This window comes from Hetaerina americana, unplaced genomic scaffold (assembly GCF_022747635.1).
Source record: "Hetaerina americana unplaced genomic scaffold, ioHetAmer1.1.p SCAF_4, whole genome shotgun sequence".
NCBI classification, from domain to species: Eukaryota; Metazoa; Arthropoda; class Insecta; order Odonata; family Calopterygidae; genus Hetaerina; species Hetaerina americana.
The window spans coordinates 89,727,348-89,752,494 of NW_027286985.1; the positions used below are offsets into that span (position 1 = coordinate 89,727,348).

General features: G+C 46.3%; 1 protein-coding gene across 5 annotated transcripts in view; it reads left to right on the forward strand.

The window, feature by feature from the left end:
• Positions 1–25,147, forward strand: part of LOC139692456 (transmembrane protein 47) — a 987,299-nt gene that overhangs the window by 635,752 nt on the left and 326,400 nt on the right. Inside the window, exon 1 of one of the 5 annotated variants that reach the window (XM_071590671.1) lies at positions 10,645–16,009. The exons of the other annotated variants lie outside the window; for them this stretch is intronic. Within the exon in view, the coding sequence (XP_071446772.1) occupies positions 15,989–16,009 (21 nt within the window). The 5' untranslated portion in view covers positions 10,645–15,988. Of the gene's footprint in view, positions 1–10,644; positions 16,010–25,147 lie in introns of those variants that run through there. 5 annotated transcript variants of the gene reach the window in all.

The following is a 25,147-nucleotide window of genomic DNA, read 5'->3' on the forward strand; positions in this document are numbered from 1 at the left end:
ATGCGCTCCTCCCTCACACTTCATTCACTAGTTTATCGTGTCGAACATTTCCATATAATCTTTTCACTTCACCTTTAATAATTTTCGAAGTGTATGTTGTGTGTTTTAAATTATATTCAAGTTACCCATCAAACAGAACAAAGGTTGAGTAAGGATTCTCAAAGCGGATTTTCTAGAATATTAGGCGAGGTACCACGGGGTAAGCCAAGTGCCTTAACTTTCCTCACTGATTCAAGAAGGGAGTTAACGTCGCTACAAAAAATTGTCTTCATGATGTCTCCTAAAATGTAAAAGAACAGCCAGGATCCCTTTGAAAACCCCTTACTTTTGAATGAATGATTTTTGAAACTTAAGAAACAGCGCAATGTAGATTATTTTAGCGAATATCGTGCAGTTAATTTCAACATTGAAACATTATTTAGTTCTGAAGTTAAAATAATCACTATGTTAGGCCTTGAAAGCTGAACACGACACTGTTTTGTGGCAGTAAATGCTGTCTGCTCTAATGGTTGAGATTTAAAATTTTGTCAGGAGTTGGATCCATGTTGTCAATCCGGCGTAATTCTGAACGCCAGAGTATTATTTTTCTCCAGCGAGGCTCTCCTTATTGAAATTAAAAATGATTTTCCATTTCAGTCACGTTTTCATTTACCATTCCTGCGGGTAATGCATAGCCAATAACGAATAATGCGTGGCATTAATTATTCATTGCGGAACATACCTAATATATTGATTTGGGATTGTCGGTTCAAGTGGTTGCGTGTGCAAAATATCCGCCGAGGCTTTCTGTTTAGTCGAGAGGTTTTAAACTCGTGGTCAAGTTTTTTACTCGTGCCTTTCAATGCATAAATACATAATATGATTTGAAATGTAATTTTCGTCTCTCCTCTGTCATAGCGAAAATTATAAATCATTATAGGTTTGATAATTCACGCTCTACATTTTACTGCTTAGGGATTACTCGTGATTATTTATCGAATCAAAATATTAAGGTCTCGCTTGAGTGAATTTTGTATTTTAGGTCATATGCGTGTAAAAGTGTACTTCCCTTACTACGAAATAATTTTATGGTAAAATAAGTGTTCACAATTGAAGTATTTTCTCAGCACTTCGCTGTAATTTTGGACGTAAATGTCTCTTGGAGATATTATCTCATTTGTTGTACTTGATGAGTTATGATAACTTTGTGATGAGATGGCCCGGGTTCGATTCTGAGTGATCCGTCCAGACACCCTTAGCTTCAATCGGCCTATGCAATTTTCCGGGCACCGGTTATTCGTGGGAATCCATAGTCGGCGTTGGGAATAAGGAATACCACTCTTTCTTCCTTCCCCCCTGAAATATCAAAGCCTCTGAATTCCAAAAGTCACTATGCTGAGGTTTGTTTAATTGTTAGCATATCCATAAGATCAACCTTCATGTTGATTACTGTGAATTGTGAAACATTTTTAAGGCTCAATTGGTCGAAACTCATATTGAATCCTTCAAATACTTAAGCACGGTTATTCGCGTGAAAAATTTCAGCCGTCGTTAAATTATACGGTTCTTGCTGGGGACTTAATGGCATTATAACGGCCTTGGGGAAGGATAAGTTGCTTTTTATGGTGTACGGCCACGGCGAACACATTTCCGTATATGTAAGTATTTTTTGTTGTCTACGCTTAGACACTACGCTTATTTCGGTATTTTTGGTGCAGTAGACGCCCTTGGAAGAGCAACTCCTGTTCCTAAAACATATCAGTACACTCCTAATGTTAATTTAAATTTCCATGTATTGCACCAGGGTTGTGTTGCGTAAGGGGCTGTAACTGCCTTGAGGTCATCTGCTTAGTTCACTGTTGGTTTAAAGAGAAACCGCCTTTCGCTCACCCTCGGAGGAGACATCTGTCGAAGTGGAATGTGCTTAAAGGGTCCTGAATAGAACAGGTTAACCATTTGCATATAATTTAGTTGTGCTTTCAATCGAGCATAGATGACAATGATTACCTCGGGATATATCAAACTGTCTAGAAGCCTTGTCGATCGTAAAAAGGTTTTATTTTGATCAATTGGTATCGATAACACCAGTTTATTTACTAAAAATTAGAATTGCGTGGTTCGTGCAATAAGTCCTGAAGAAAAATATAAAAAACAAACTATTTTGGGCAGATTTTTTTTATTTTTCAAAACAGTGTTCGTATAGCTCGAGACACTTTTCATGGCATTTCTCCAACTTTTTTAAGCCGCCCAAAAAGTAGGATTTCGGAAGGTCCTCAAAATAGGTATCTGTGCTAGTGATTTATGCAGATGATTCCGTATGTATCCCAAAAATCCGAGGCCAATATCTCGTCGGCGATTACACTGTCTTCGCCTTCTTCGGAGCAATATCGCCTTTAGAAACCCACTGTATCCGTTATTTCGTCTCTGGAGTGTTTTAGTGTATCCACAACCCGTCCGCAGTTATTCACAGACGCAGAAACTCGTTGAATTGCGATGGAAAAGCGCCAAGACAGCCCCCGAATCGACCACACGATTGCATTTATTCCCCACCCATCTTGCCGAGATTAATTCCACAGCCAATTATTTTTTCCAAATTGAACTATTTCGCGAACCTTGGTTCATCGGTCTCTGAAAAACATATTTTGGATCTTGTCAATCATATCTGAGGAAATCACTTGAACTGGATGTACCGAACGATATTCATAATTTGTACGGCCACTTTAAAACTCATTCAACCAATTATACAGATAGTCTTGAACATGTAAGTAGATGTGCAATGAACTTCATCCAACTCTGCTTCGATCTTGTTTGGTGTTAAGTTTTAAACCAAGTGTTAAATCACCGCGTTAAACCGATCTTTCTTCCATTTTTCTAAATAAATAAAAGTTTTTTATGTCACTCGACTATGAAATGAAGGTTCGTGATGAATATAGCTGAAAAATTGAACCGCAGGCCAGTGAGAGATGAGGTTTACTGCAAGCATACCTTTGCCGATGCAACGAACTCCATCTCTCGAATATTCTAAGGAGTTATTGAAGAGTTCGCGTACATTGAATGAAGAGTATGAAAATTACGGCGGAAATATATAACTGTGAACGACTCCTTCTTTTAACGGAATAAAGCTTGGTCTGAAGTAAACCACATGTTTGTCTTTGCAATTGTTTCGGACGCATTTATATCACGTATAAATGTTGATTATTTTTGCGTCTCTTTCACCGTGTTCCGTTGGCATCCGTTTCACTGGTTATCGGCATTGTCCTCTTTTACTCTCTCTTTGAGCTGCCGGTCACTCAGTTCAATCGCGAAGAATTGGCAGTCAAACCCCTCGCCGCCATTAGCCGTGCAGTCGTTGACCGCCTTCACTCACGGGAACACCCTTAATTTTTCCTTGTCGTGCACCGCTTCCTTCTTATTTGTTTTGCGCGCGTAGAAAGACAGGCACTCGTGGAGAAGAAACTACTTAGCCGCAGGATGCGGACGGGTGGAATTTATGTACTCAATAAATGAACCACGAAACTCATGTCGAAGCGATCCTCGCTGCGTCTCCTGGGCAGGCAGTCGTCATTCGCCCCCCCATAATCGATCCATTTGTTCTTCTTTGGTGCAGGTTCTTAAGATGGTGAACTGTACGAATCATCTAAATGCTAAGTTCTCCTTGTAGGACGAAGAACATCCGTACTAAATGGCCACCCCATATGTTGAACGGAACGTATATCCAGATCACCCTCCCGCGAGCCCCAGGAAGGATTGTCCCCGCGACAAACCTTCATTCCGAATCACTGCGGGGGAACATGTGGCACCCTGTGCATTGCACCCATCCCATAGTTTCCAGGACTGCATTTCCTTCCTCTCGTTCACTCAACCGCTGACTTCTCGTTCTATTTTCACCGCCTTCCCGCCATCCATCTTCATCCCTTATTTATTTTCCATCGTGTCGGCTGTGGAAAGCGGTGCTGTTGGTTTGTGTCGAGCATGACATCGGTGCGATGTGTTAAATTATGCCTAAGCAAATCTACCGGAAATGAATTATTCAGTCAGTTTCGATTCCCTTGCCCTATGACCACCCGACCTCCGCCTTCGCACCGACGAGTTAAGTGTGCGAGTCTATCTTTCGTATTTTTCGTTCAAATATTAATACGTTGAATCGTAGGATGTGTTAATTCTGTCCTGCTCTGTTATTGAAATTCGCGAAGGATTTTCGCGGAATTGATGCAAATGCGTGCCGGTGGTGAATCTGGTCGAATGGCTGGTCCCTTTGCGCGATCTCCTCGCCAATGGCGTTTGTTTAGGCAGCATAATGGTTTCATGATGGGTCCTAATTGTGACAAAAAAATGGTAATAATATTCCAGTGGTTCACAATTGCCGTCACCCCCCATTGTTTGCTCTGCCTTAAAGGCCATAGTGGAATTGTAAGGACCGATTTCGTCTGTATTGGTGAAATCAATAACAGTATTTTAATGTTTTTTTCTGCTAGTGGAATTAATGTAAATGTTATGATGTTTTATGCTTGTTCAAGTCCATTCAAATTCCGCTGTGTTTGCTTTCAAATACCGATTTGGAACTCATTTAAATAATTGCTGAATTACCGTTCATCCGGATCTAAATATGCAATCAAATTCCTTCTACCATTTGTGGCAATATTAGCTTACTGTTGACCGTTAGTAAAATGAGAGCATTGATTTTCAGACTACATGGTAGTATACTTCTCAGTATTTTTTACGTTAATCAGTTTTGTGTGAATCGAATTATTCTTATTGGTAGGTTAGTATCACCTAATTCAATTTTACTACGCTAGCATACTTCAGTCAATACTCCGTTATGGAATGAATTTTGAGATATTTCTAATGGGGTAAATTAAAAAAAGCGAATTAACCAGATAAACGTATTCTAGTGTCGCATTTTGATTTCATTGAGCGAAATCTGATAATATATCGCTCAATAGCGGGGAATAAGCACACAATGTAAGTTAAGACTGTAAAAAAATTGTTGTTGCGTGCTATATGTCGCTGTTCATTTGTTTTTCTATGCTGTTAAACCACTTAAGTGAAGGTCGCCGATCACGGTCACCGCATATGAAGTCCGTCTGGAATTTCAGCAAAGGAAGGTTGCGATGAGATATGCTATTTCCCGTGACTAGTTTTACTCGCGACAAAACACTTCTGTAAAAATTTATATTTCATCATAAAAGCATTTAATCATGATTTGAAATGCATACGCTTAGATCCTGAAAAACTGCTTTATTGAAGAACCAACATAGCAAGACTACAGGGACGGGAAGTCTTGGGTACGCGTAGAATCAACACCCTATTGAATTAACGGCAAATATATTTATAATTAGTGCAAAAATATACGCTAGGTGATGGCGACATCTAGTGTATAATCCAATTCCCAAAATCCTGTGCCATGCCAAGGTGGGCAATCGTGACGGAAGGAGATACAGCATACCAGATGGACTCTCTAGGGTTCCTGTTTCCCCATCCACGATTCGCAAGCGCAGCGCGAGCAGAGGGAAACTTATTTGTACACATTTCCTCTTCTATAGATCTCTCCTCTTTAGTTCCTGGTGTCCCAACACGCCTTCCCGCATGTCCATGTGGAGGTATGTGACGATTTACGCAACGGCGTATTCGGTGAATATATCCATCGATTACTCTGACTAGAGACCAGTTTCTAAAAGCTGCGAATCGATTTAAATGTTCTCGAAGAACAATTTTTAGTGCAATTTGTCACTTAATAATCCAGAAACTCCGTTATATACTTACGAAGAGTGAGGCATTCAAAATGGACTTGTAACTTAGAGGAACGGATATCAGGTATTTATCACCTGTGGTGATTTTAGAATCCCGCTTTATTCTTTCATTATCACATTTGTGTAGTCTATAAAAATTTGACTCAGGCTGTCTAGTCACTAACCGGGAATTCCGGAAAAAGGGTACTGTAAGAATTTATATTTTCCCGCGAAAAATCGGTGATGTGTACACAATCCGGTAAGTTTCAGAATATAATCGCACCAAAACGATGCTCGCCCATTAATTAGCGGCACGGGTAAAATATATGCTAAAATAATTTGAATTGAAATTTAGCGTGGTTATATCTGTGTGCGGTACGATACTGCTCAAGGAATGCGACGTATTCCTCTCCCTGCTGAATTTGTGTAGACTACACTGCTAATTTGCTGAGGTTTGATGGCCATGGAGCAGTTAGCATGATTTTATCTTCAATGCTCACCTTGTGAAATCGTTTTTTTCTTGTTTTCAACCTTCGTAAGTTTAACGGTATAATTTAGTTATTTGCCTTCCAGACTTGTCTCAATAGTATTCCTGTCCTTATTCTTTTCTGTTTTCATTTGGCTTATGATATTATCGAAAGGGAATCTTTAGTAGTCGTTTTTAAAGAGGTTGTGAGTAGTTTGTTACTTTTATTGTTTTATTCTTGGTGATCTTTAACCACTCTTTGAATTTAGGTGTAATTGCAAATTATTGATTCCTTATAAACTCCGGACTGTGGTAGGATATCGATGTACATCATCACACCAACTCATTCGGGGCAGAGTAGTTGTACATAATGTTGGTCAAGTCGAAGAAAAAAACGCGCCCGCGCAGCCAAAAACTGAATCCCCAGGATAAGCCTGAAAGAGGCATTAATGCGTAGTGTGGGTGAAGCGAAGGCTTAATTAAGTATGTAAAACGTTGGCGAAGATTGCTCTTGCTATCACCCAATAAACATTTATGAAGACAAGAAATATATATGCCCAATAAACGAAATTATGATTTTAGTTTTAACAATTTTTTTAATTATAAAATTTGTAATCGTAGAAATGCGTGATATATGCTAATTACTTTGCTTAATCATCAGGAGTATTTATTTAGGAAAAAAAAAGCCTTTTACACACGCACAAGGTATAGTAATTGGATAAACAGAAAAGAACCCGATAGAAGTAACACGAGGCCTCCGGACAAAAAAGGAAAAGACGCGCCAAAAATGGAAATTCGAGGTGACCGTGAAGAGGTTTCCTGATATCTCGTGCACTATTCCGATTCACGACAGGCAACAATCCGTGCTTTTTGTTGGTTTGGTAGGCGAGGGTAGAGTTCGCCTCATTTAAGCCCGTCACTGCCGGTGGAATTCAGACAACATGGTGGACCACCAGTTCCTTTACCTTCGATGCCAGTGGTTTCCCAGGAAGGTATGCCCCCCTCCCCCGAAGCGTCGCACCCTCTCCCCTTTTTGCCCGATCGCTGGATGGGAGATAATTTGAGGTGGTCAGGAATGCGGTTGTGGTAGGTTGTTTACAAAAAGCGAGCTTCAGTATGTGTGTTGTTTTCAGATGAGGCCGTATCTTTCTGTCTACTACTCACCACTACTAGCCGAACTTTTGCTTTGGCTATCCCTGTATTATCCCTGATTGGATTGTGTGTCTTGTACGTTTGAGTACGATAGTTAAACACGCAAATTAGCCGAATATGCCGTAACTGGGAGTTTAAAAGTAGTAAGACAAAGTCTAGAGAAAAAGATATGCGGAGCGATACCCAACGCTCGCCCGTACGGAGCGATATGAAACAAATGTGTGGATGTATAGCATTTTATCTCGGTATTAATTCCAAGCCGTGACTAGCCGTTTAAAAACTTCGATTATTAAAATAATGAAGGAAAAGGAAAATTTGATCTTAAATACAAAAAAGAAGGAATGGGGAGGATCTCAGTATTTAGAGACCACCTCTTTAGCATTGATATCCTGTATGCAGCATATCGAAAGCTGCTCGTGACGGGATTGGTCGAATAATTGCAATAACCTAATGCTTTGGAATTATTGCCCGTGATAGTGATGACTCCTGGAATCTATTCATCTTATTGTATTAAATTTCTATCATTGTTCTCTTATATGTACAGGTGCCCTAACACCTCCCGCCTCTCGCCCTAATGGCGGTTGAAGGGTTGCTGTATATATTCTAGGCAGAAACAATGACACTTTTATTTCTTAAATTACGTGTTAGTTACACTTGATATGTTAGTCAATTCAGATTTTCGGGAAGCACTACGCGGTGGGCGAGACGGGGCCCCAAGGGCCGGGGCGGCGCCGCCACACGAGGGCTTGTGACGACTTGTTAGAATCCGCGGAAAACCGAAAATTCGATCAATCGCCGAGGTTTTCGAGACGCCCTGTTGCATAACGTCTTCATTGTTGATCCGAATAACAACCGTCATTATCGAAATTTTCCAATTCACTGCGCAAAAATGAAATGCTTATTATATTACCCGGTGGTGCGTCTTATATCCGACAGGTATAATAAGGCACTAAATGCATAGGTACGTTCCAGCCTCACATTCAAAGTTAAATTCATTTTATTTCTTAAATCAGAAATAAAAATTGGACTTGACCCTTCTCAAGTTTCCTCATCAGATATTTTCTTCATCTGAGTACAATTAATCTAACCCTCCGGAACGTCATTACCCTGTATGTCCGTGTATGCGGCACATTCCTGATGTCGGTTCTCTGATAGAATCTAGTTTTACCTACTTTGACGGTTCAATTAATTTATGCGAAAACTTATAAAGGGCTTTAATCGGGAGGTTCCCTTTCGCTTTCACTATATATCGCCGCCCAACCGCTCGTGCGTGAGTTTGATTTGTTTGTGATGAATTTAGAATCGCCTTTTTTCTCCGAGAAAAAGGCTGTGTACTGTTCAATGGTGGCCGAGTGAACTCAATGCCTTGAGATTAGCGCTGTTATCATGGCATTTGATGGACTCTAACTCTCATCCTTCGGGTTTTTTGAGCGCAAGTAAAGGGCTTAAATTCCCGATCGCCGTGATCGAAGGCAACCAATTGTCCCGTCACCATGACTGCGTCACCTCCCCCCTTCGCCACGCCATCACTCCTCTCCCCCCTGTGGGGCGATGGAAACCCTTTCCCTCATTCGGTGCACGTCCTCTGAAGACGCCGTGGCCACGCGAGGCGCCAGGGGCGGTCGTTGCCTTCCCAGTTGCCAGCCAACCACTCTCCGAAGTGAGCGTGCGTGCGCGGTGTGGGGGCTTTTAAGTAACCGGGGTGTCAATTCTTCTGAGTGAGTCCGGGGGTGGGGGGACCCAGGATCCCCGCCTCCGTCCTTCTTCCACACCCTCCAACTTCGACATCCGTACTTCCCGTCCGTTCCCGATCCCCTTAAATCCCCGGTTTCCCGTTACCCTCCTCAATCCATTCCTGACCCCAACTGCGTTTCCGTCTAACCCCAAGTATGGCTGCCTACATATTTGGGAGCCTTGCCGCCACATCCAATGTCCTGTCGTCGCATAGAAATCCAACAAGCAAGTCTTTGACTAAATTGCGTGAAGAAAGGTAACCGGACATAAGGTTGAGGTTGTTGAAATGGCCCGTACCCCTATACCGTTAGGTTCGTAGGTGTAGCGGCATTATGTTTAACCAACTCGTGATATAACACTTGATTCTGTCATAGTTGGCTCGTCGGCTATTGTGCTAATTGCTGGGCCAAGATCGCACTAATTTTTGATTCGTTAGAATCTTCAAATCTTTTTGGAGGTGATTAAATGACTTATAGCTACTTTCAAGGAAGCCTTGTTTGTGGGTTTTACAATTTTATAAATGTATAAAGTGTTCTAGGAGTAAACTAACAACCAAAATTATTCATTCGGTAGTAATTTTCCACAATGTGCACAATTCTATGGTAATATTTGAATCATTGCTTCGTGTCGCTCGACTGTCATCGCTATCCTGTGGAGCAGACAGCCCGAATTAATCGACGATGTTCTCCACAAATGTGGAATTGAGATGTATCCCGAATTCATTATTGTACTCGTGTTCTGAGGATGATGCAAGTCTATTAAGATATATGAAGCAATTACTCGATCTTGAAATTTCACATCCCCTTTTTGAAGCAGCTTACTGAGGAAAATTCTGTCATTATTGCTTTTAATTTGGATTCCTTCCTGAGGTTTTGGTTTCTTCATTTTTGCACATTAAAAGTATTCAGGAACTACCTCGATCCTGAAAAGTCGATGTATTGTGGTTGCCTTGTAACAGTTATCGGGTTTCGTATTGACTCATATTGCCGCGGCACGTCTATTGCTCTCTATATTTAACACCGGAATCTCAAGAATGTTAACCTGCTCATAAAAAGTCGCTCTCCAACCGCGAATTTCAGGAACTACTGGAGGAGCTCTGAAATTTCGCAGTCGTCCATACCCTCTAATTCCTTCTGTCTTTGACTCCAGCATCTAAAGTAAGCATAACTGATCCCAAAGAGAGACCAAGGCACGCAGTCATGAATTCCCCTAAGTTTATCGCTATGGTTTCGCTCCTGTTTTTCCCGTTCCCCAGATGCTCTCGGCTTCCCTCCCACCCGGCAAGGAGGCCACAAAAGCCTCCGGATGTGGCAAACGCGTGCGCGAATGTACCGCCATCACCGCATAGATAAGGAGAGGAGGCGCGCTTTGGAAGGGGCGTGCGGTCTCCTCCCCCCCTCCACCGTGTCTCCTCCGTGCGAGCGAGGAGGCGAAGGGAGCGGGAGTGCTTGTTGGGGGTGTGCGCGGGTTAGAGGGGGGGGGGTGAAAGGGAGAGGGGGGCCGCGCGTCGCTGAGCTCTGCGCGGCCCCGCCGCCCTCAGTAGGCGCCCGACCCACTTGGAGATCGCACGGCGGAAGAGGGAGCTCTGTCTCTCCGCCCCTACCCTTTTCTGGGCCCCTCTGCGCAGCAGCCGCGGGTTTCCTCGGCAATCTCGCCTCGGACACCGCCCCTTCCGCACTCGCCGCGTCCCCCAGCATCGGAGGACTCTCATGTGACGCGATCTCCGATCGCTACACCTCTCGTCACGCCCGCGTGTTGGCGAGGAACCTTCCTCCCCCCCCCCCCCCCGCGCCACCGGCCGGTGCCTTCCTGTCTCCCAGCCTGGATGTTGATCTCTTGTCCCCATTCAGGAGTTGAAAGAGAATAAAAAATAAAACAGAAATAAAGAGTTCCCGTGACGAACGACCGCCTCGGAGAGCGAGTGTGTTCCACGTTGTTGCCAGCGTCGCTCCTGTTTTGTTTCTCGACGTGGTGTGGGGCGGGTGTGCGCTCGTGTGCCTGTGTCCATTGGTGACGACACGACGGTGCGACGAGGCTCCGAGATTTACTTCTGCACCTCTTTACGTCATTCCCGTTTCCCGATGCGGCGGGAGTTTTCCTGGGATGCTTGCGGAAATGGTGCGTGACTGAGTTTCGCTGCACTCGAGGTGGTGCTTATAACTGTGGACTGCAAAGAAAGGGGAAGCACCCCTGTCACATTTCTCCAGAGAATTAGCTCTCCGAGATCCCAGGATACGGGTACAGGGGTTGCTTGATATGTGGATGGCTGATCTTGTTACAGCTTCTTTCTCATTACCTCGCTGATTTTCTATCAGCGTTTTCTTTATTTGTTGTTCAGACTTCCATTGCCTGCTTCCTTCCGTTTCTTGTGGCATCGAAATATATTGTTTTCCCTTTTATACTTTTACTTTACATCTTTGTGTGCCACTTAAGAACGGATTTTACATGTTCATCTGCGATAGTGTAGCGAATGTAAGCGAGTACATCACCAGAGTGTTACTCGATTATATTTCGTCATTTTCTCAACCTTTCTAAAATTTAATTATTGGGCAGTAGTCGGTCATGAAATCCCAAAGAGGTGTGAAGTAGTTTGCACTCTAGCACTGACGGACGTGACAACTTCTCCCGTTCCGCCAGTCTTTGGAGCTTATATTCGGCCATCGACAGTTGGGCTTCATTCCTTTATCCCATTAACGGTTTTTGCTCCACCTCGAAGCCCGTGTCGACGCCCTTCATGTTCCCGATTTCGTTTATCCATCTGTTGAGCGGAAACACATTTAACTTTGCCAACTCGTCTCCGCTTTCACTATCGACCAAGTGCCGACCCCTTTTCTCCTTTGAAGTCTCCCCGCTCTCACGGGTCTCGCACCCTCAACTTCTTGCACCACATAAGAAGACCTTAATTTATGAACGGTTTTTCGCGGACATTTTTTCATCACGTGTTGCCTCCTTTTAATCTCCAAAGCGCCTGAATTTCCTTCGCTAGCGGTTACCGCTCCGCCCGACCGCCGTTGTAATTTCTCCTCTGCCGACCCCCCCAAACGCCAAATACCTTCACGGCTTCGCCTCCTGTTCCCTCCTCCCCCTGCCCTCACCACCGAAGGGGTAGCCCCGTTCCGCGTATCCCCGCTGCGAAAGTTTCGGTCGCGGAGGCCCCCGCGTTCGCTCGCGCCCTCCGCCGTCCCTCAACCTCACCAAAGGGTTGCGCCCTTCCACCTTGGCTCCTTATCGCCACCGTGATAACCGAATCCTGGGCATTTCTTTCTCTTCCTCCTTGCTCCAATTTCATTTGCCCTCGCTCACTCAGGCCTTCAAACCCTCGCCTCCCGACCCCTACCAAACCTGCCACTAGCAAACCCACCCTCCCAGCAACATCTCTCCCCCTTTCTCATAGCTCGCTCTCCGCCTACGCAACCTTTGTTCCCGTACTTGCAGCAGTTTCAAACTCGTTTTCTATACGCGGTTAACGATCGTAATCACGGTGATATAATCCCTAACCGTCGACGGAAGAAGTCAAGCCCGAATTTCTTGCTTCCCGGAATACCTCTCCTTCCCTTGCCAACCCTTCCCTCTCTCTCCCATCCACCCGTTCTCTCTTTGCCGAAGTTGTCTGGATCTGCCTCCCGCCCGTGTTATTGCACGGAGGCTTTCCTTCGGGGAATCGCGGCGCCAAGGAAGGGCACCACCCACTCTCTCTCTCTCTCTCCGCTTCGCCGGCGTTCATTAAGGCCAGGCCGGGAGAGTTTTCCGCCACCGCGCAACAGCACCGTATCCCAATAAACCGATAAAATCCTCGTCACTCTCGCTTCTTCTTCCCGGGAGAGCATTCCCCTCGCTAATCGCGCCGCCCTCTTTCTCCGCCTCTTCCCGTCGCCAAAAGGTTCGCCTGCTCTCGCACACTCCCACCCCACTCTATCCTTTCCATATACTTCCAGTCCTCTTGACAGCTTCCTTCGCCTCCGCTTCCCCCGTCTTTGTTGACTTCCTTAAATATTCAATCCTCCTCTCTCTCGCGCATCGTCTTCCGCCTTTCACTCCTCTCCAACCCCCAGGCGTCCTCTCCGACGTGCCAACGCACCCACCACCCCCAGCCACCCCCAAATCCCTCTCTCTCCGCTCCCCGCCCATTTAACCCAATTCTCTCCTAACCATTCAAAATAAAGGCGCTCTCGTGCTTCCCTTCAGAAAGCGAAAGAGTTGTTTTTAATGGATATTTCGATATAAAACTCGCGTCTGTCTACTGCTCCATTCGCACGCGTCTCTTCGACTTCCCCCTTCCGCACCTTCGCCTTCCGCCTCTCCCGGCAGCCCCTTGCCCTCTTGACGGGAGGCCGGAGACCTTTTTTGCATTTCCCGAGCCACTACGAGGGGGAGGGAGGATTAGGAAGGAGCGCCCTACCCCCGTCTTCCTCAACGCTGTTTTTCTCCTCCTCTCACTATCCCAGGCTTCGTTGCTCTCACCTTTCTCTTTTAATGCTCGGAATCATCCTCTCCTACGTGAAGCAGTTGAAACTTGCCTTGTTCTCCGCTTCCCAAACTCTCCTCTCCTCCCTTCGCCCTTAGCCCTTCTCGCTTCCCCGTTCGCCCTCTGCCACTTCGCTCTCTTCCCTCGAGGCCCACGCTATTTATTTTTGCCTTTTACCAACTCTGGATTTCTGCTCTTTATTTTTCCTTTTCCTCTTTCCATCATTCTCCTCTCCTTAAGTTCCCCTACTCCTCCACTAATTCCATTTTCCTAGTCTTCTTTCGACTTCCTTCTCTCCGGCAAGTCTCTCACAGAATAGCTGTTTCCCCCGCGCCTTTACCTTATATGTATGCATGTAATTCCCTTGCCTCCACTACGTGTAACCCCCACACGCTACTTCGGTCATTTTCCCACTCGCCCGCCCTGCCCCTATCTCCTTCCCTCCTCCACTTCGCCCGTGGGATAGTTTCTTTCCTCTCTTCCGCGGTCGTTCCAGGAAGAACCAAGTGTCGACCCAGCCCCCGTCCCGACTCTCCTCCGCTCATTTTCTTCCCCCCTCCGGGGAAACCGTCTCTGCGTAAAGTGAAGGGACAAAGGCTCCCATTTGGTCGGTGCCCCGTGTCGCTCGTTTTGGTGTTTCTTGTCGTCATAGAGACAGGTTTTCTCCCTAGCCTCTTGCAGCTCCCTCTCTCCTTGCTTTTCTTCCCCTCCGGCGTCCATTCCTTCGTCGCAGTTGCGGGGAGGTCGTATACGCCGAGGCGACACGATCGCCTGCAAGTCCCCTTCCCTTCGACGCTCGCACTTCAGCCCTCGACATCCGCGGCTCTCTCCTCTCCGCCCGCCCGCGAAACTTCATACCGCATTACGTATTCCCTATCCCTTCTGCCACTTCCATTCCCAGTTTCCTCTCAGGAAATAAAATAGGAGTAGGTTCTTGGGAAAACTTGCCTGCCTCAGCAGTTAAGCGCTTTATATATTATCGAAAAGCAATCGACGGTTTCCCTCTCGTTCGTATTCAGTTCGCCTCCCTCTCCGCTCCCTGTTCCCGTTGCTCGCAGGAGAGGCCGGCGACCTCTCTCATCGGCCGGTCACTACGACCGCGAGAGTACCATTTCTGCTTTGCCTACCTTCCCTCCGTTTCCCGCCCTTCAATACTTTTGGCTCCCTTGCCCTTCAACCCGCTGTTCACTTCCCTGCCGAGATTAGCGTCTGAGCTTCCACTCATTCATGCGTACAAAAAGCCTGATTCTCTCGCGAGAAAGGTGGACAAGTCACTCTTTTCTCCCAGTGATAAAAGTCGGCGATCGTTTCCACATCTTCTCATATCCTTGGTGCCATCTCGACGCTCTCCGCGCCCTCCTCATTCGGCGACTGAACGCTTTCGGCTTGTCCCTTTTCGTCTAGCTCCCTGAATTTCGTCCTCTAGGGTTTTTCCCTCCCACCAACCTACACCCCTCTCCCTCTGTCACTCATACCTTTCTTCATCTATCTCCTCAATTCCGCTTCGCTTCATATTCTTTTTCCATTATATCCGCGCGAGGCAATCCACCCGTGCGTGAAACGTAGTCGTTGCTCCCCGTCATTTCCCGTTCGAGGCAATCTCTCTTCTCCTCTCTTTCCCCAGGAGAAGCCGTCTCTCGTTGGAGTCCTGCCTTTGGAAAGATTCCCCCCATTCCACCCGCCCCCCACTCTCGCCCCCATTCAACCTTCCCTCTCCTGCCCCCTCCCCTACACACGGCACTCCCGCGTGGGCGGAGCGCCTCCTCCGATCGAATAGGCTCGCGATCCTCGCCTCGTTTGAATCCTCAACCGCGCTCTCGGCCGCCCCTCGTGTGCTCCGCAATCGCCTTCCCTGTTCCCAATCCCTGACTGAAAGTGTCGCCGAAGAAGGAGAGGAATAAACAACACGAAACGACAAACCTCTCCGTCGTCCCCTGTCCCCCGAAGACGACCCCTTTTCCGCCCGTGTTGTGTTTGTGTGCTAAGTGCGTGGAGGGGTAAAGAAATTAAGTGCGGCGGCGGTCTCCCGGAGGGAAAGATACGTTGAAGAAGAAGATACACCGTGTGCAGTGACGCTCTGATTCTTCTCACCTTTCGCCTCAGCACCATTATATTCTCCCCGGTCCGTCAACTCGAAGACGCGCCGAAAAAGCGGGAGAGGTCGCCGTGACATCTTCCTCGTCACTCTCCCTCGGCGTCTATCCATTTGTCGCACCGTTAATGACTGCGCCGATTGGTCGTCCGGCTCAGCAGCACTTGCGCTGCTGGTGATCATCCGGTGTCCAAGCGTCGGAGGAGGTTTTCCCCGCGCCTCCCTTCCTCGTTCGTCGTTCCCTTCGGGGGTTCAGAGACCTCGCGAAATTCTCATCGAGAAGCCTTCTTTCGGCCTTGAAGGAGCGCGCGACAGCGTCCAAGACGGAATCTCCCAGGCACCGACGCGGCGTAGAAGAAGAGGGCGGAGTCATGGCTAACCAGATCGCGGAGGTGGGTGCTCTTGTTGTGTCGAGGAAGCGCATGCAAAAGGATGTTTACCTGGATTTGATGTGTCCCTTTTATTTTCATTGGACCCCTCGTTTCGGAAGAATACTACATTTTCATTGTATGAGAATACATTTTGATCGCTAGTTATCAAGTTTGAAATGCATGCGGAAACGACATGGTAATCTGGAGGTAAAACGTATTAATTTGAGAAGAGGACAATTGAAAGATGAGAACCATTGCGGACCGCACCGTACGGTCTTTGAAATACGTATTTCCTTGAACTTTCAAAATCTTTTTACCCATTGAATATACCTATGTACGAGGGTCATCCGGAAAGTAGTACCCTTTCGTGAAATAAAGACACAAAAGTAAATATTAACAAACATAAAAAATTTTATTTGAAAGAGGATACTTTAAACTACTTCTCAACATAATCTCCAAGCAAATTAAGGCATTTGTCATAACGTGTGACAAGTTTCTGTATTCCTGCTGCATAGTCCTTCGCCGCCAGCTCATTGAGATACGCGAGGGACCCATCTTGCACAAATTTTTGCATACTGCAGATGGTGTTTAACAATTTCATGAACAATTGTTCGAGAAACATTGGGAAAATGCTCACAGATGTCATCAATTGTGACGCGCCGATCGTTCCTCCCGAATTCGTCAACTGAGCTCACCAGTTGGTCTGTAATGACAGACGGTCTCCCCGAACGCTCATCGTCGTGTGTGTTCCCCCTCCCCATGTTGAAGTTGCGACACCACCGCCGAACAGACGACTCGTCCATTACATTGTCTCCATACACCTCCTTTAATTGGCGATGAATATCACATGGGCGAACGTTTCTTGCATTGAGGAATTTAATCACTGCCCTCACTTCACAACTGGCGGCGTTCTCAATTTTTTTAAACATTGTAAACAATCACAGAAACAACACAGGCAATGCTAGCGTCACGCAACTTGGCTCAGAGAAGGCAGACAAGCCACTGAAGCTATCTGACCTCGTCCAGCGGCTACTCGCGTCGTCAGCACTTCATGCGGCACGAACGGGTACTACTTTCCGGATGACCCTCGTATTTGCAAAATCTCAAAGCAAATTATTTTACCTTGCAAATATCATTTTATTTTTTTTTAATATTTCCCCGGGGAACTTTTGTATGATACTGGTTACATGATAAAATGAATTAATTATTTCTGAAAGACTTTTAATTTTTCTATTAAAAGCAGTAATTTTTTTGCCAATGACCTTCAAGGTAATGGTTTTCAGATATTTTCGTGTAAAGGCACATCCTCGTAGGTCTTCAGAAAATTCAAATTCAAATTATTCTCCACAAATTTCCTCAATACTTTGATCAGCCCTCTTAATTAAGTTACCCTGGGTTTTGTTTATTTTCGCCCGGTCTTTTGTTATTCATATTTTTTTAATCTAGGGAAAACAATTTTCACTGCCCTGTACAAGTATTTTGAAATAAATGTAAGTGGAATGATTACGGGAAGGAGAGTGTACGAGCACAACTTTGTGTTATATTTCGTGCCGTAAAACAACCTTGAGCAAGACTTACAGTACTTTCGACCAAGGGCATGATGAGTGTAAACGACTGGTGCTGGCGCCTCTATTTGGAAGGAAGCACTTGCGTCGTTCCTTGTCAACAGCCTTTTTTCCCCAGGAACAGAGAACAGCAGCCGGAACTAGTATGGCGTGGTAGTACAGTTATACATTTCATTTCGGGGGACCGTTGAATTTTTTTACATGGAACTTCTAAATTGTTGTATAAAGCGTGGAGTTCATTTTTAATTTTTGTCTTTTTAAGGTGGAAATAACAGTGCAAGTTTTGCTTCTGATAACCTGACAGGTATCGGAAAGTAATGTCGTGCGACCCGCCAAAGAACATGACCACATTGGAACTAGTAACTTAAACATTTCATAAACTTTATGATTGTGGAAACAGCGAGTAAAATTTCATTTGGCTTCATAATTACTTTGGAGAGTCATCCAACTTTCAGAGATATACGTTTTTCCTCGTCATCACGGGAAATCTTGCGTTGGCGATTGTATTGCCGTGGGAATATTCATTTCAGAATTCAAGCACTTGGAAGCTAATTAAAAGAACTAGGAAAATAATTTTTATATTCTCCTTCCAGTGCTTCGGGGTTACGTAATTACTATTTATTTCTCTAGTTAGGCCTTCTCTATTATTAACCTCAGGTTTTGGCTTTAAACCGATAAAATTATTCCCGAACTCTAAATCCAGCGTCTTCGTAAAGTTTCAATTCTATTAACGTTGAAAGGAAGAGGAATGAAAGGGTGGGATTATTCGAACGATATTCGTGCAGGAGGACACTGGATCAAAGTCGATAAACAAAACGGCACAATTACAACTTTGAGTGTATCCCACTGAATCATAAACGTTGCTAAGGAATCTGACGCGGGGAAGAGGAGAGGCCCGGGACGCGGGGGAAGGAGGCAGAAAAGCCTTTTCGGCAGAGATTAGGTCTCCTGGCGCTGGACCACTGCTCCTAATCCCTCACCTCTCGTCCGCCTTTGAAGGCCACGCCAATTAAATCGGTCCCTCGCCTATCCTCCCACGGACCAGCTCCTGAGGGGGATTCGTGAATGTCTCCTCTCTCTCTCTCGGGAGGCAGCAGTGCTCTTGCCCCCCTTAATCCCCCGCATCTCCAAACCCGATCCGACATTATCCTCGAAGCTCTTGCGCTCACGGTTTTGTGAAATTATAATACCTTAGAGATCGAGAGTGTATTCTTGCAGTCAAGGTGAAAGCAAATAGCGGTGGCAGTTGCTTGAGTAAAACTTTGAGGTACGTTGTCAACCGTGACATCTACGATCAAGGAACGTAATCATGTCTTTTTACCAATCAAATGGAAAATGTATTAATACTGTATAAATGGAGACAATGTTTTTCGAATCCGGCCTGAGCTATGGTTCAGCGTTAAAATTTCGCTTTTCTGTTTGGTAATTAGCAGAAGAGTTGGAGTTTACAAAGGCACAAGTTAAGTTTGCGTCATTTATGAAATATACGCAAGATTTATTAATCAAAGCGGGCGGAAATGTATGCTGCTTGTTTTTTCAATACATAATATGTGACCTTATACTTTTCTAATACTTTGGGTGGAACAATGCGTTTAATATGCGAAAAATTAAAGGTGTTAAAGACAAAGATGCATATTAGTTAGCACTCTGTGTGAAATATATAAGACAGTTCCTCTTACAAGTATAGCCAAAGATTGTGAGAGGAGGTTCGAAAGGAAAATTCGCTGCTTAATTCGAAGCCTAGACATTAGTGATTGATTGTCTAGATGAATGCCTCCCGATGGGGGCACGGTTGAGGTTGGCCCCAAAATCACTATGTTGGAATTATTGCTCATTCCGTTACATTCTTGCAGTCGTTTCTTTGGTAACAGTTGTTATTATAGAACAAAACTTTCGAATGATCGGGAAGTTGAACAGTGTGTTATTTATACCACTGCTGGCATTTTAAATATTTAAAGGGAGCGTAGTTTTTGGCAAGGATGTTGTATGACGATAGAGTATGTGTGCTTCAAAGAAAGAGTTGTTGCCCAATGTTCATTCTTTTGCTCGTTCTCGTCACCGTTTTTTTGACGTAGATTTATATTTGACGACTTTCCTATCGACAATTACGCGTGAAAGGCGTATGAAACAGATATTTCCTTAATTGTAGTGATTGCATTAGAAATATTATGCTGTTTTAAATGTTTGACCCTTATTCGTTGATATTCTGTGATAAAGCGTAACTGTTTGGGCGATTTTAATTCATCTCTGAGAAATTAGAACGCTTGTTTGTTTGGTGTTCGTTGGTCAGGAGCGTTTGTCATCTCGCCACACCTGGATGCCAGGGTGTCCACCGCCGACCTGGGCGGTGACCTCGCGGTGTCACCCGGCGGTAATAACTCGAAGAGAGCCTGCCGCCGCAGGCCGGCCGCTCCGCTCTTGTCTCCCGAGAGGGTGAGGCACGAGCGCCGCTGGCGCCTCTTACTTGCCCGCCCGCGTGAAGGTGTCCAGCTAGTCCGCTGCCCGTTTGCGCGACACATTGCAAGCGGAATTAACTTCCCATGATCCACTTAATAAGAGTGCAAGCCAAGCCCCACGGTGCTGCATATCAGTTCCCGCGAACGGTGATTGTCTACAGGTACAAGTCATTATTATTTCACTCATAGCGAGATGACTGCGGTCACTTGCCGCCATAATTGACGTTTTTTGTATTCTACTGGCCATTTTGTAGACTTCCAAATCAAAATTAAGTAGTTACTCAAGCGTCTCCTCGTTAAAATCTTTTTAAAGTGTGCCTTTTTGGCTCTTAAAACATATTTTGCGAGAAATCAGAGGTCGCCAACGAGCGGATCTCATTCCAGTTTTCTTCGAACTCAATTCAAATAAATTATCAAACATACGAGTTGAATCGGTGTAGTTTGACATCATACCTACGCTAAGGGTAGCCTCTGACCGCGTAAATATGTTACTTTATTTGATTACGCAAACAATACGTTCAGCCTTAATGCGAATATTAAGAACGGATAGCAGAATAATGGACGTAAATGAGGGAAGACTAGCTTAGCAGATTCCACAGGAATTTAAAAAGTTAGCCCTCCCTCATTTACGCCTAGGAATAATGACTTCCGCCAAGTAATGCCTGAGACAGGATCTTACAGAATAATGGAGTAGCGGTAAAAGAGAAATATTGTAGTCTTTGAAGAATTTTGTTTGCCTATTAAATTTCTTTAATATCTTCATATTGTACGAGAACAAACTTAGCTATAAAGGAAATATTTAAGGAAAGGACCTGCTAAATTTTGAACAATTAATACTCTTAATTTCTTCCTGAACTTGTTTGATAAAACTCGACTAATGTTTAGCTAGGCATTAGACCAGAGCTAAAAATGTGAAAATGGGTAATTTTCATACTGCATTAATTGTTGGTAATGTTATGATATTCGTATGAAAATACCCCCGTGTTTCCATTAGCACACCCATGAAGAGTGCAACATGTATACCTCCACCTTTTGTGGTGCCTAAACCAAGTGTTGGTGATCGCTAACCCCTGCAGTACTCAATTTATCCACGCGGTCATTCCTCGTAACTAAATTGTAGTCCCCCACTCATCACCATCTCTTCCTCCACGTATCGTCGCATTCCAATCCCCCATCAACTATTAAATTTTCCCCTTCAGAAATACACGCGATTAAGCTCTCTAAATGATCGTACTACCTTGATCAAAAAGTTCCCGGAATAACCACCGTGTGGCGCTCCCATCGTTCCGATTTGAGTTCTGTTTTTTTTGTCAAATTGGTACATCTGTTGTTGATATTCCCTTTAAATCTTAGTGTCATAACTTGACATTTGCAAAAGTTACGTAGCCAAGAGTACATCTATCTCTGTGTGTGTTGGCGATTTTTTACAATTGCAGAAATGGATTTAAATTTGCAACAACGAACTTGTATTAAATTTTGCGTAAAAAACGGATTTAGTGGCGCACGGACGTTGGTAGTAGTAGTAGTTTTGAGGGGAGGCGACCGACAGCTAAGGTCGGCGCCCAATATGGACATCGTGCCGCTGCCAGCGGACACTATAAGGACTCCTCTCGACCAGCAGCTGGAAAAGACTTCTTCAAACCCTGTTCATACTGCCGGCGCTCTAAATATGGACGTTTCCATGCATCAGAACGGGCCGTCTGCCCCTGCCGCGAAATTCAACGACGACTGGCGACACGTCAAGGATCCCAGAGGAGCCGGGAAGCGTAGCGCACCATTCCTTTCCATTGAAGAAGCAACTAATAAGCGCCCGGTAAGTACGAGTAATAAATTCTCACCGCTCGTCACGGATCCGGACACGGACAACTCTTCTGCTCCCGTGGCGATGGAGGCTGAAAATTCATCTGCACCATCTGGATCCCCGGCAAGCCGAAAAAAGGAACCACGCCCCCCGGCACTCATCATATACGATGTAGTAGACCACGCGGCCTTGCTGAAACTTGTCCGATCCAAGGCAACGGACAAGTCCTTTACTGCAATCCATACAACCGACTCGACGAGACTTCAACTAAAGACTGCGGCTGATTATGCGGCCATAAAGCAGCTGTTGGTGCAGTCAAATGCACAATTCTCGACCTGGGGCCCGAAATCCCTACGAGCCAATTTCTACGCGGTTCGTGGACTTCCGTGCACCTACCCAGTTGAGCTACTGAAAGAAGATATGGACGCCATGGGGATTCCGGTGGAACGAGTGCATCTGGTGCGGCAGGGAACCTTCTTCCTTGTCGTTGTCAAGGAAAACCCTGAATGGCAAACAAAAGAAATGCTTGCCATAAGATACATCGGCAATTCCCGTGTCAGGGTGGCAAAATATCAGCACAGGGAGCCACAAATGTGTTACCGGTGCACCCGATTCGGACACGCATCTTCCAACTGCACGGCAGCCCCGCGATGCTACAAGTGTGCTGGTGCACATGAAGGCATCCAATGTCCGGATACGGAAAGGAAGAAGACTTGTTGCTGTAACTGCGGAGGAAACCATCCTGCATTTTTCAGGACCTGCCCTGTCTACGCCAAACAGAAGGAGATGAAGATGGCTAGCCTCCGGAGGAAAGGCGCACCAACCCAGGGGGCGAAGAACACCGCCGCTGAAACAGAGCTGCCTTCTCCTCAACAGAAGACGCTTGGTACCTTCAACGCGTCGAAGCCGGGAGACCCAACCAACGCAACCCAACGTCTGACCATGTGCAAGCATCTTGACTTTCCTCCACTCTCGACGCCGGCTCCGGTCGCCAGGGAGACAGCAGAAGAAATAAAAATTCCTCTTCTCCAGAAGAGGCGGGCTGCAGACTCGCAGATGCCGACTCCAACTTTGGCTACATCCCTCTCTTCCATCCTGGAAGCATTGACGTCCTCTGCTGCGCTATTGCAACAACAGCTGCAAGCTTTAACTGTCGCCCTTACCACTATTTTCCCAAACCAAAATGGACCATAGGCGAGAATTAAATAAATCTATCATCCTATCCACATGGAATGTCGGCGGCGCATTGAAGCGAAAGACCCCTGAATTGCTTGCCTTTCTACGGAAGGCAAGAATCTCAATCGTCTGTCTGCAAGAGACTCATCTCCGTCCTGGAACTTCATACGGCGTTCCAGGCTATGCAGTTTACCGGGATGACCGGCAAACAAGAGGAGGGGGCACGGCGGTCCTCGTTTCGCTTGACCTGGCTGCGAGAAAAATTGACCTACCAGCTCGACTGCATCTAGAGGCGACAGCCATTGAAGTAGATACTTCGATCGGCTCTCTCACAGTGGGGTCACTCTATCTCCCCCCAAAACGACCTCTAGCCACACAGGATTTCGAAGTCATCTTCTCCGGGTCACGGCCGTCGCTTTTTCTCGGGGATCTAAATGCAAAGAATGCTGCATGGCATTCAATTACACCGAACCCTCGGGGTGAAGCGCTGCTCACATGGGCTCAGAACAACGGAGTACGCGTCGCGGGTCCACATGGGCCAACGCATCAGCATCACGGCAGGAGCGAAGACGTCTTAGATATTGCGCTGCACCGTAGGCTCACGAGTTCGCTTTCTCTCGTGGCGACACCGACGTTGGACAGCGACCACTACCCAGTCTGCGCCTATCTGGGATGCTGCCCAACGTTACTTCCCCCACGGCCGGTGCGATGCCTGGACAAAACAGACTGGACAGGGTACAGGCAGATCCTGTCCGACATTTTACCGGAACAGCCGCCATCACTGACGTCACAAGCTATGCTGGACGAATATGCTTCTGTCATAACAGCTGGCGTGGACCAAGCATTACAGAACACCGTGCCAATAAAACTGATCCGCCCTTCTGGACATCTGACGCTGCCTCATTCCATCCTTCGCCGCATCCGCGAAAGAAATCGGCTTCGACGACGATTTCAAAGAACCAAATGTCCCGCGGATGGGGCACGGTTTAGAAGAAAACGAGCCGAAGTGAGGCAGCTCATCCAGGACCACAGGCAGACGACGTGGGAAAGGAAGGTTGCTTCCCTCCGAACCGAAGATGGGAGCATCTGGAGAATGGCAGCTTCTCTTCGCCACAGCATTCGGATCGACCCACCGATCGACTCACCTGGTGGCCCTCTTATCACGGAAGACGAAAAGGCTGAATTTGCAGCAACTACGCTGGAGGCCACTTTCACGTCGACTCCGGATCCACTGGTACCGGATGATCCTAGCGACTTTCCTGAAGAGGATGAAACAACGGAGGAGGGCACCATGACGGTAACGAAGGTTACCGAAAACGACCTGAGAGCAGCCCTTGGACGACTACGCTGCAAGAAAACACCAGGAGAGGACAACATCCCGAACGAGGCCCTTCGACAGATGCCTGTCTCGCTCGCAACTCACCTGATTACGCTCTTTACGGCCTGCTTCTCCATGGGACATTTTCCGGCCATCTGGAAATCGGCAAAAGTCATCCTATTGCCGAAGCCGCCGAAGTCCGCTAGGAACGTAGAGAACTACCGCCCGATCGCCCTGCTAGCGACCCTGGGAAAGCTGCTTGAGAGGGTACTGCTGCCACATCTCCTGAAGCACATCGCGGCCTACTCAATCTTGCCGGCATCACAGTACGGTTTTCGAGAGGAACACTCCACCACACACCAGCTCGTCCGTCTCGTGGAACAGGTGACGGCCGGATTCAATCGGCGATGCTGCTCAACGGCGGCGTTCTTTGACATCAGGAAAGCCTTCGACCGGGTATGGCACGCTGGTCTCAGGCGAAAACTTGCAATACAGCGGTTTCCAAATTGGCAGCGCCGCTTGCTAACATCATACCTGACAGGAAGGACTTTCCGTGTCGCCTGGGGACGCGCGCTGTCACAGCCGAAACAGGTCCACGCAGGCGTGCCGCAAGGATCGGTGCTCGGACCGATACTTTTTAATCTATATACGGCGGACCTCCCGGTAGACCTTGGACGACATACCATGGTTGCCCTGTATGCGGATGACGCAGCAATAGTGACCACTTCGCGGAGAGCACACATGGCGGCAACATACCTACAGCGAGCAGTAGACAAACTGCTGGAGTGGTACGCCCTGTGGCGAATCAGCGTCAACAGCGCAAAGACACAGACGATTCTTTTT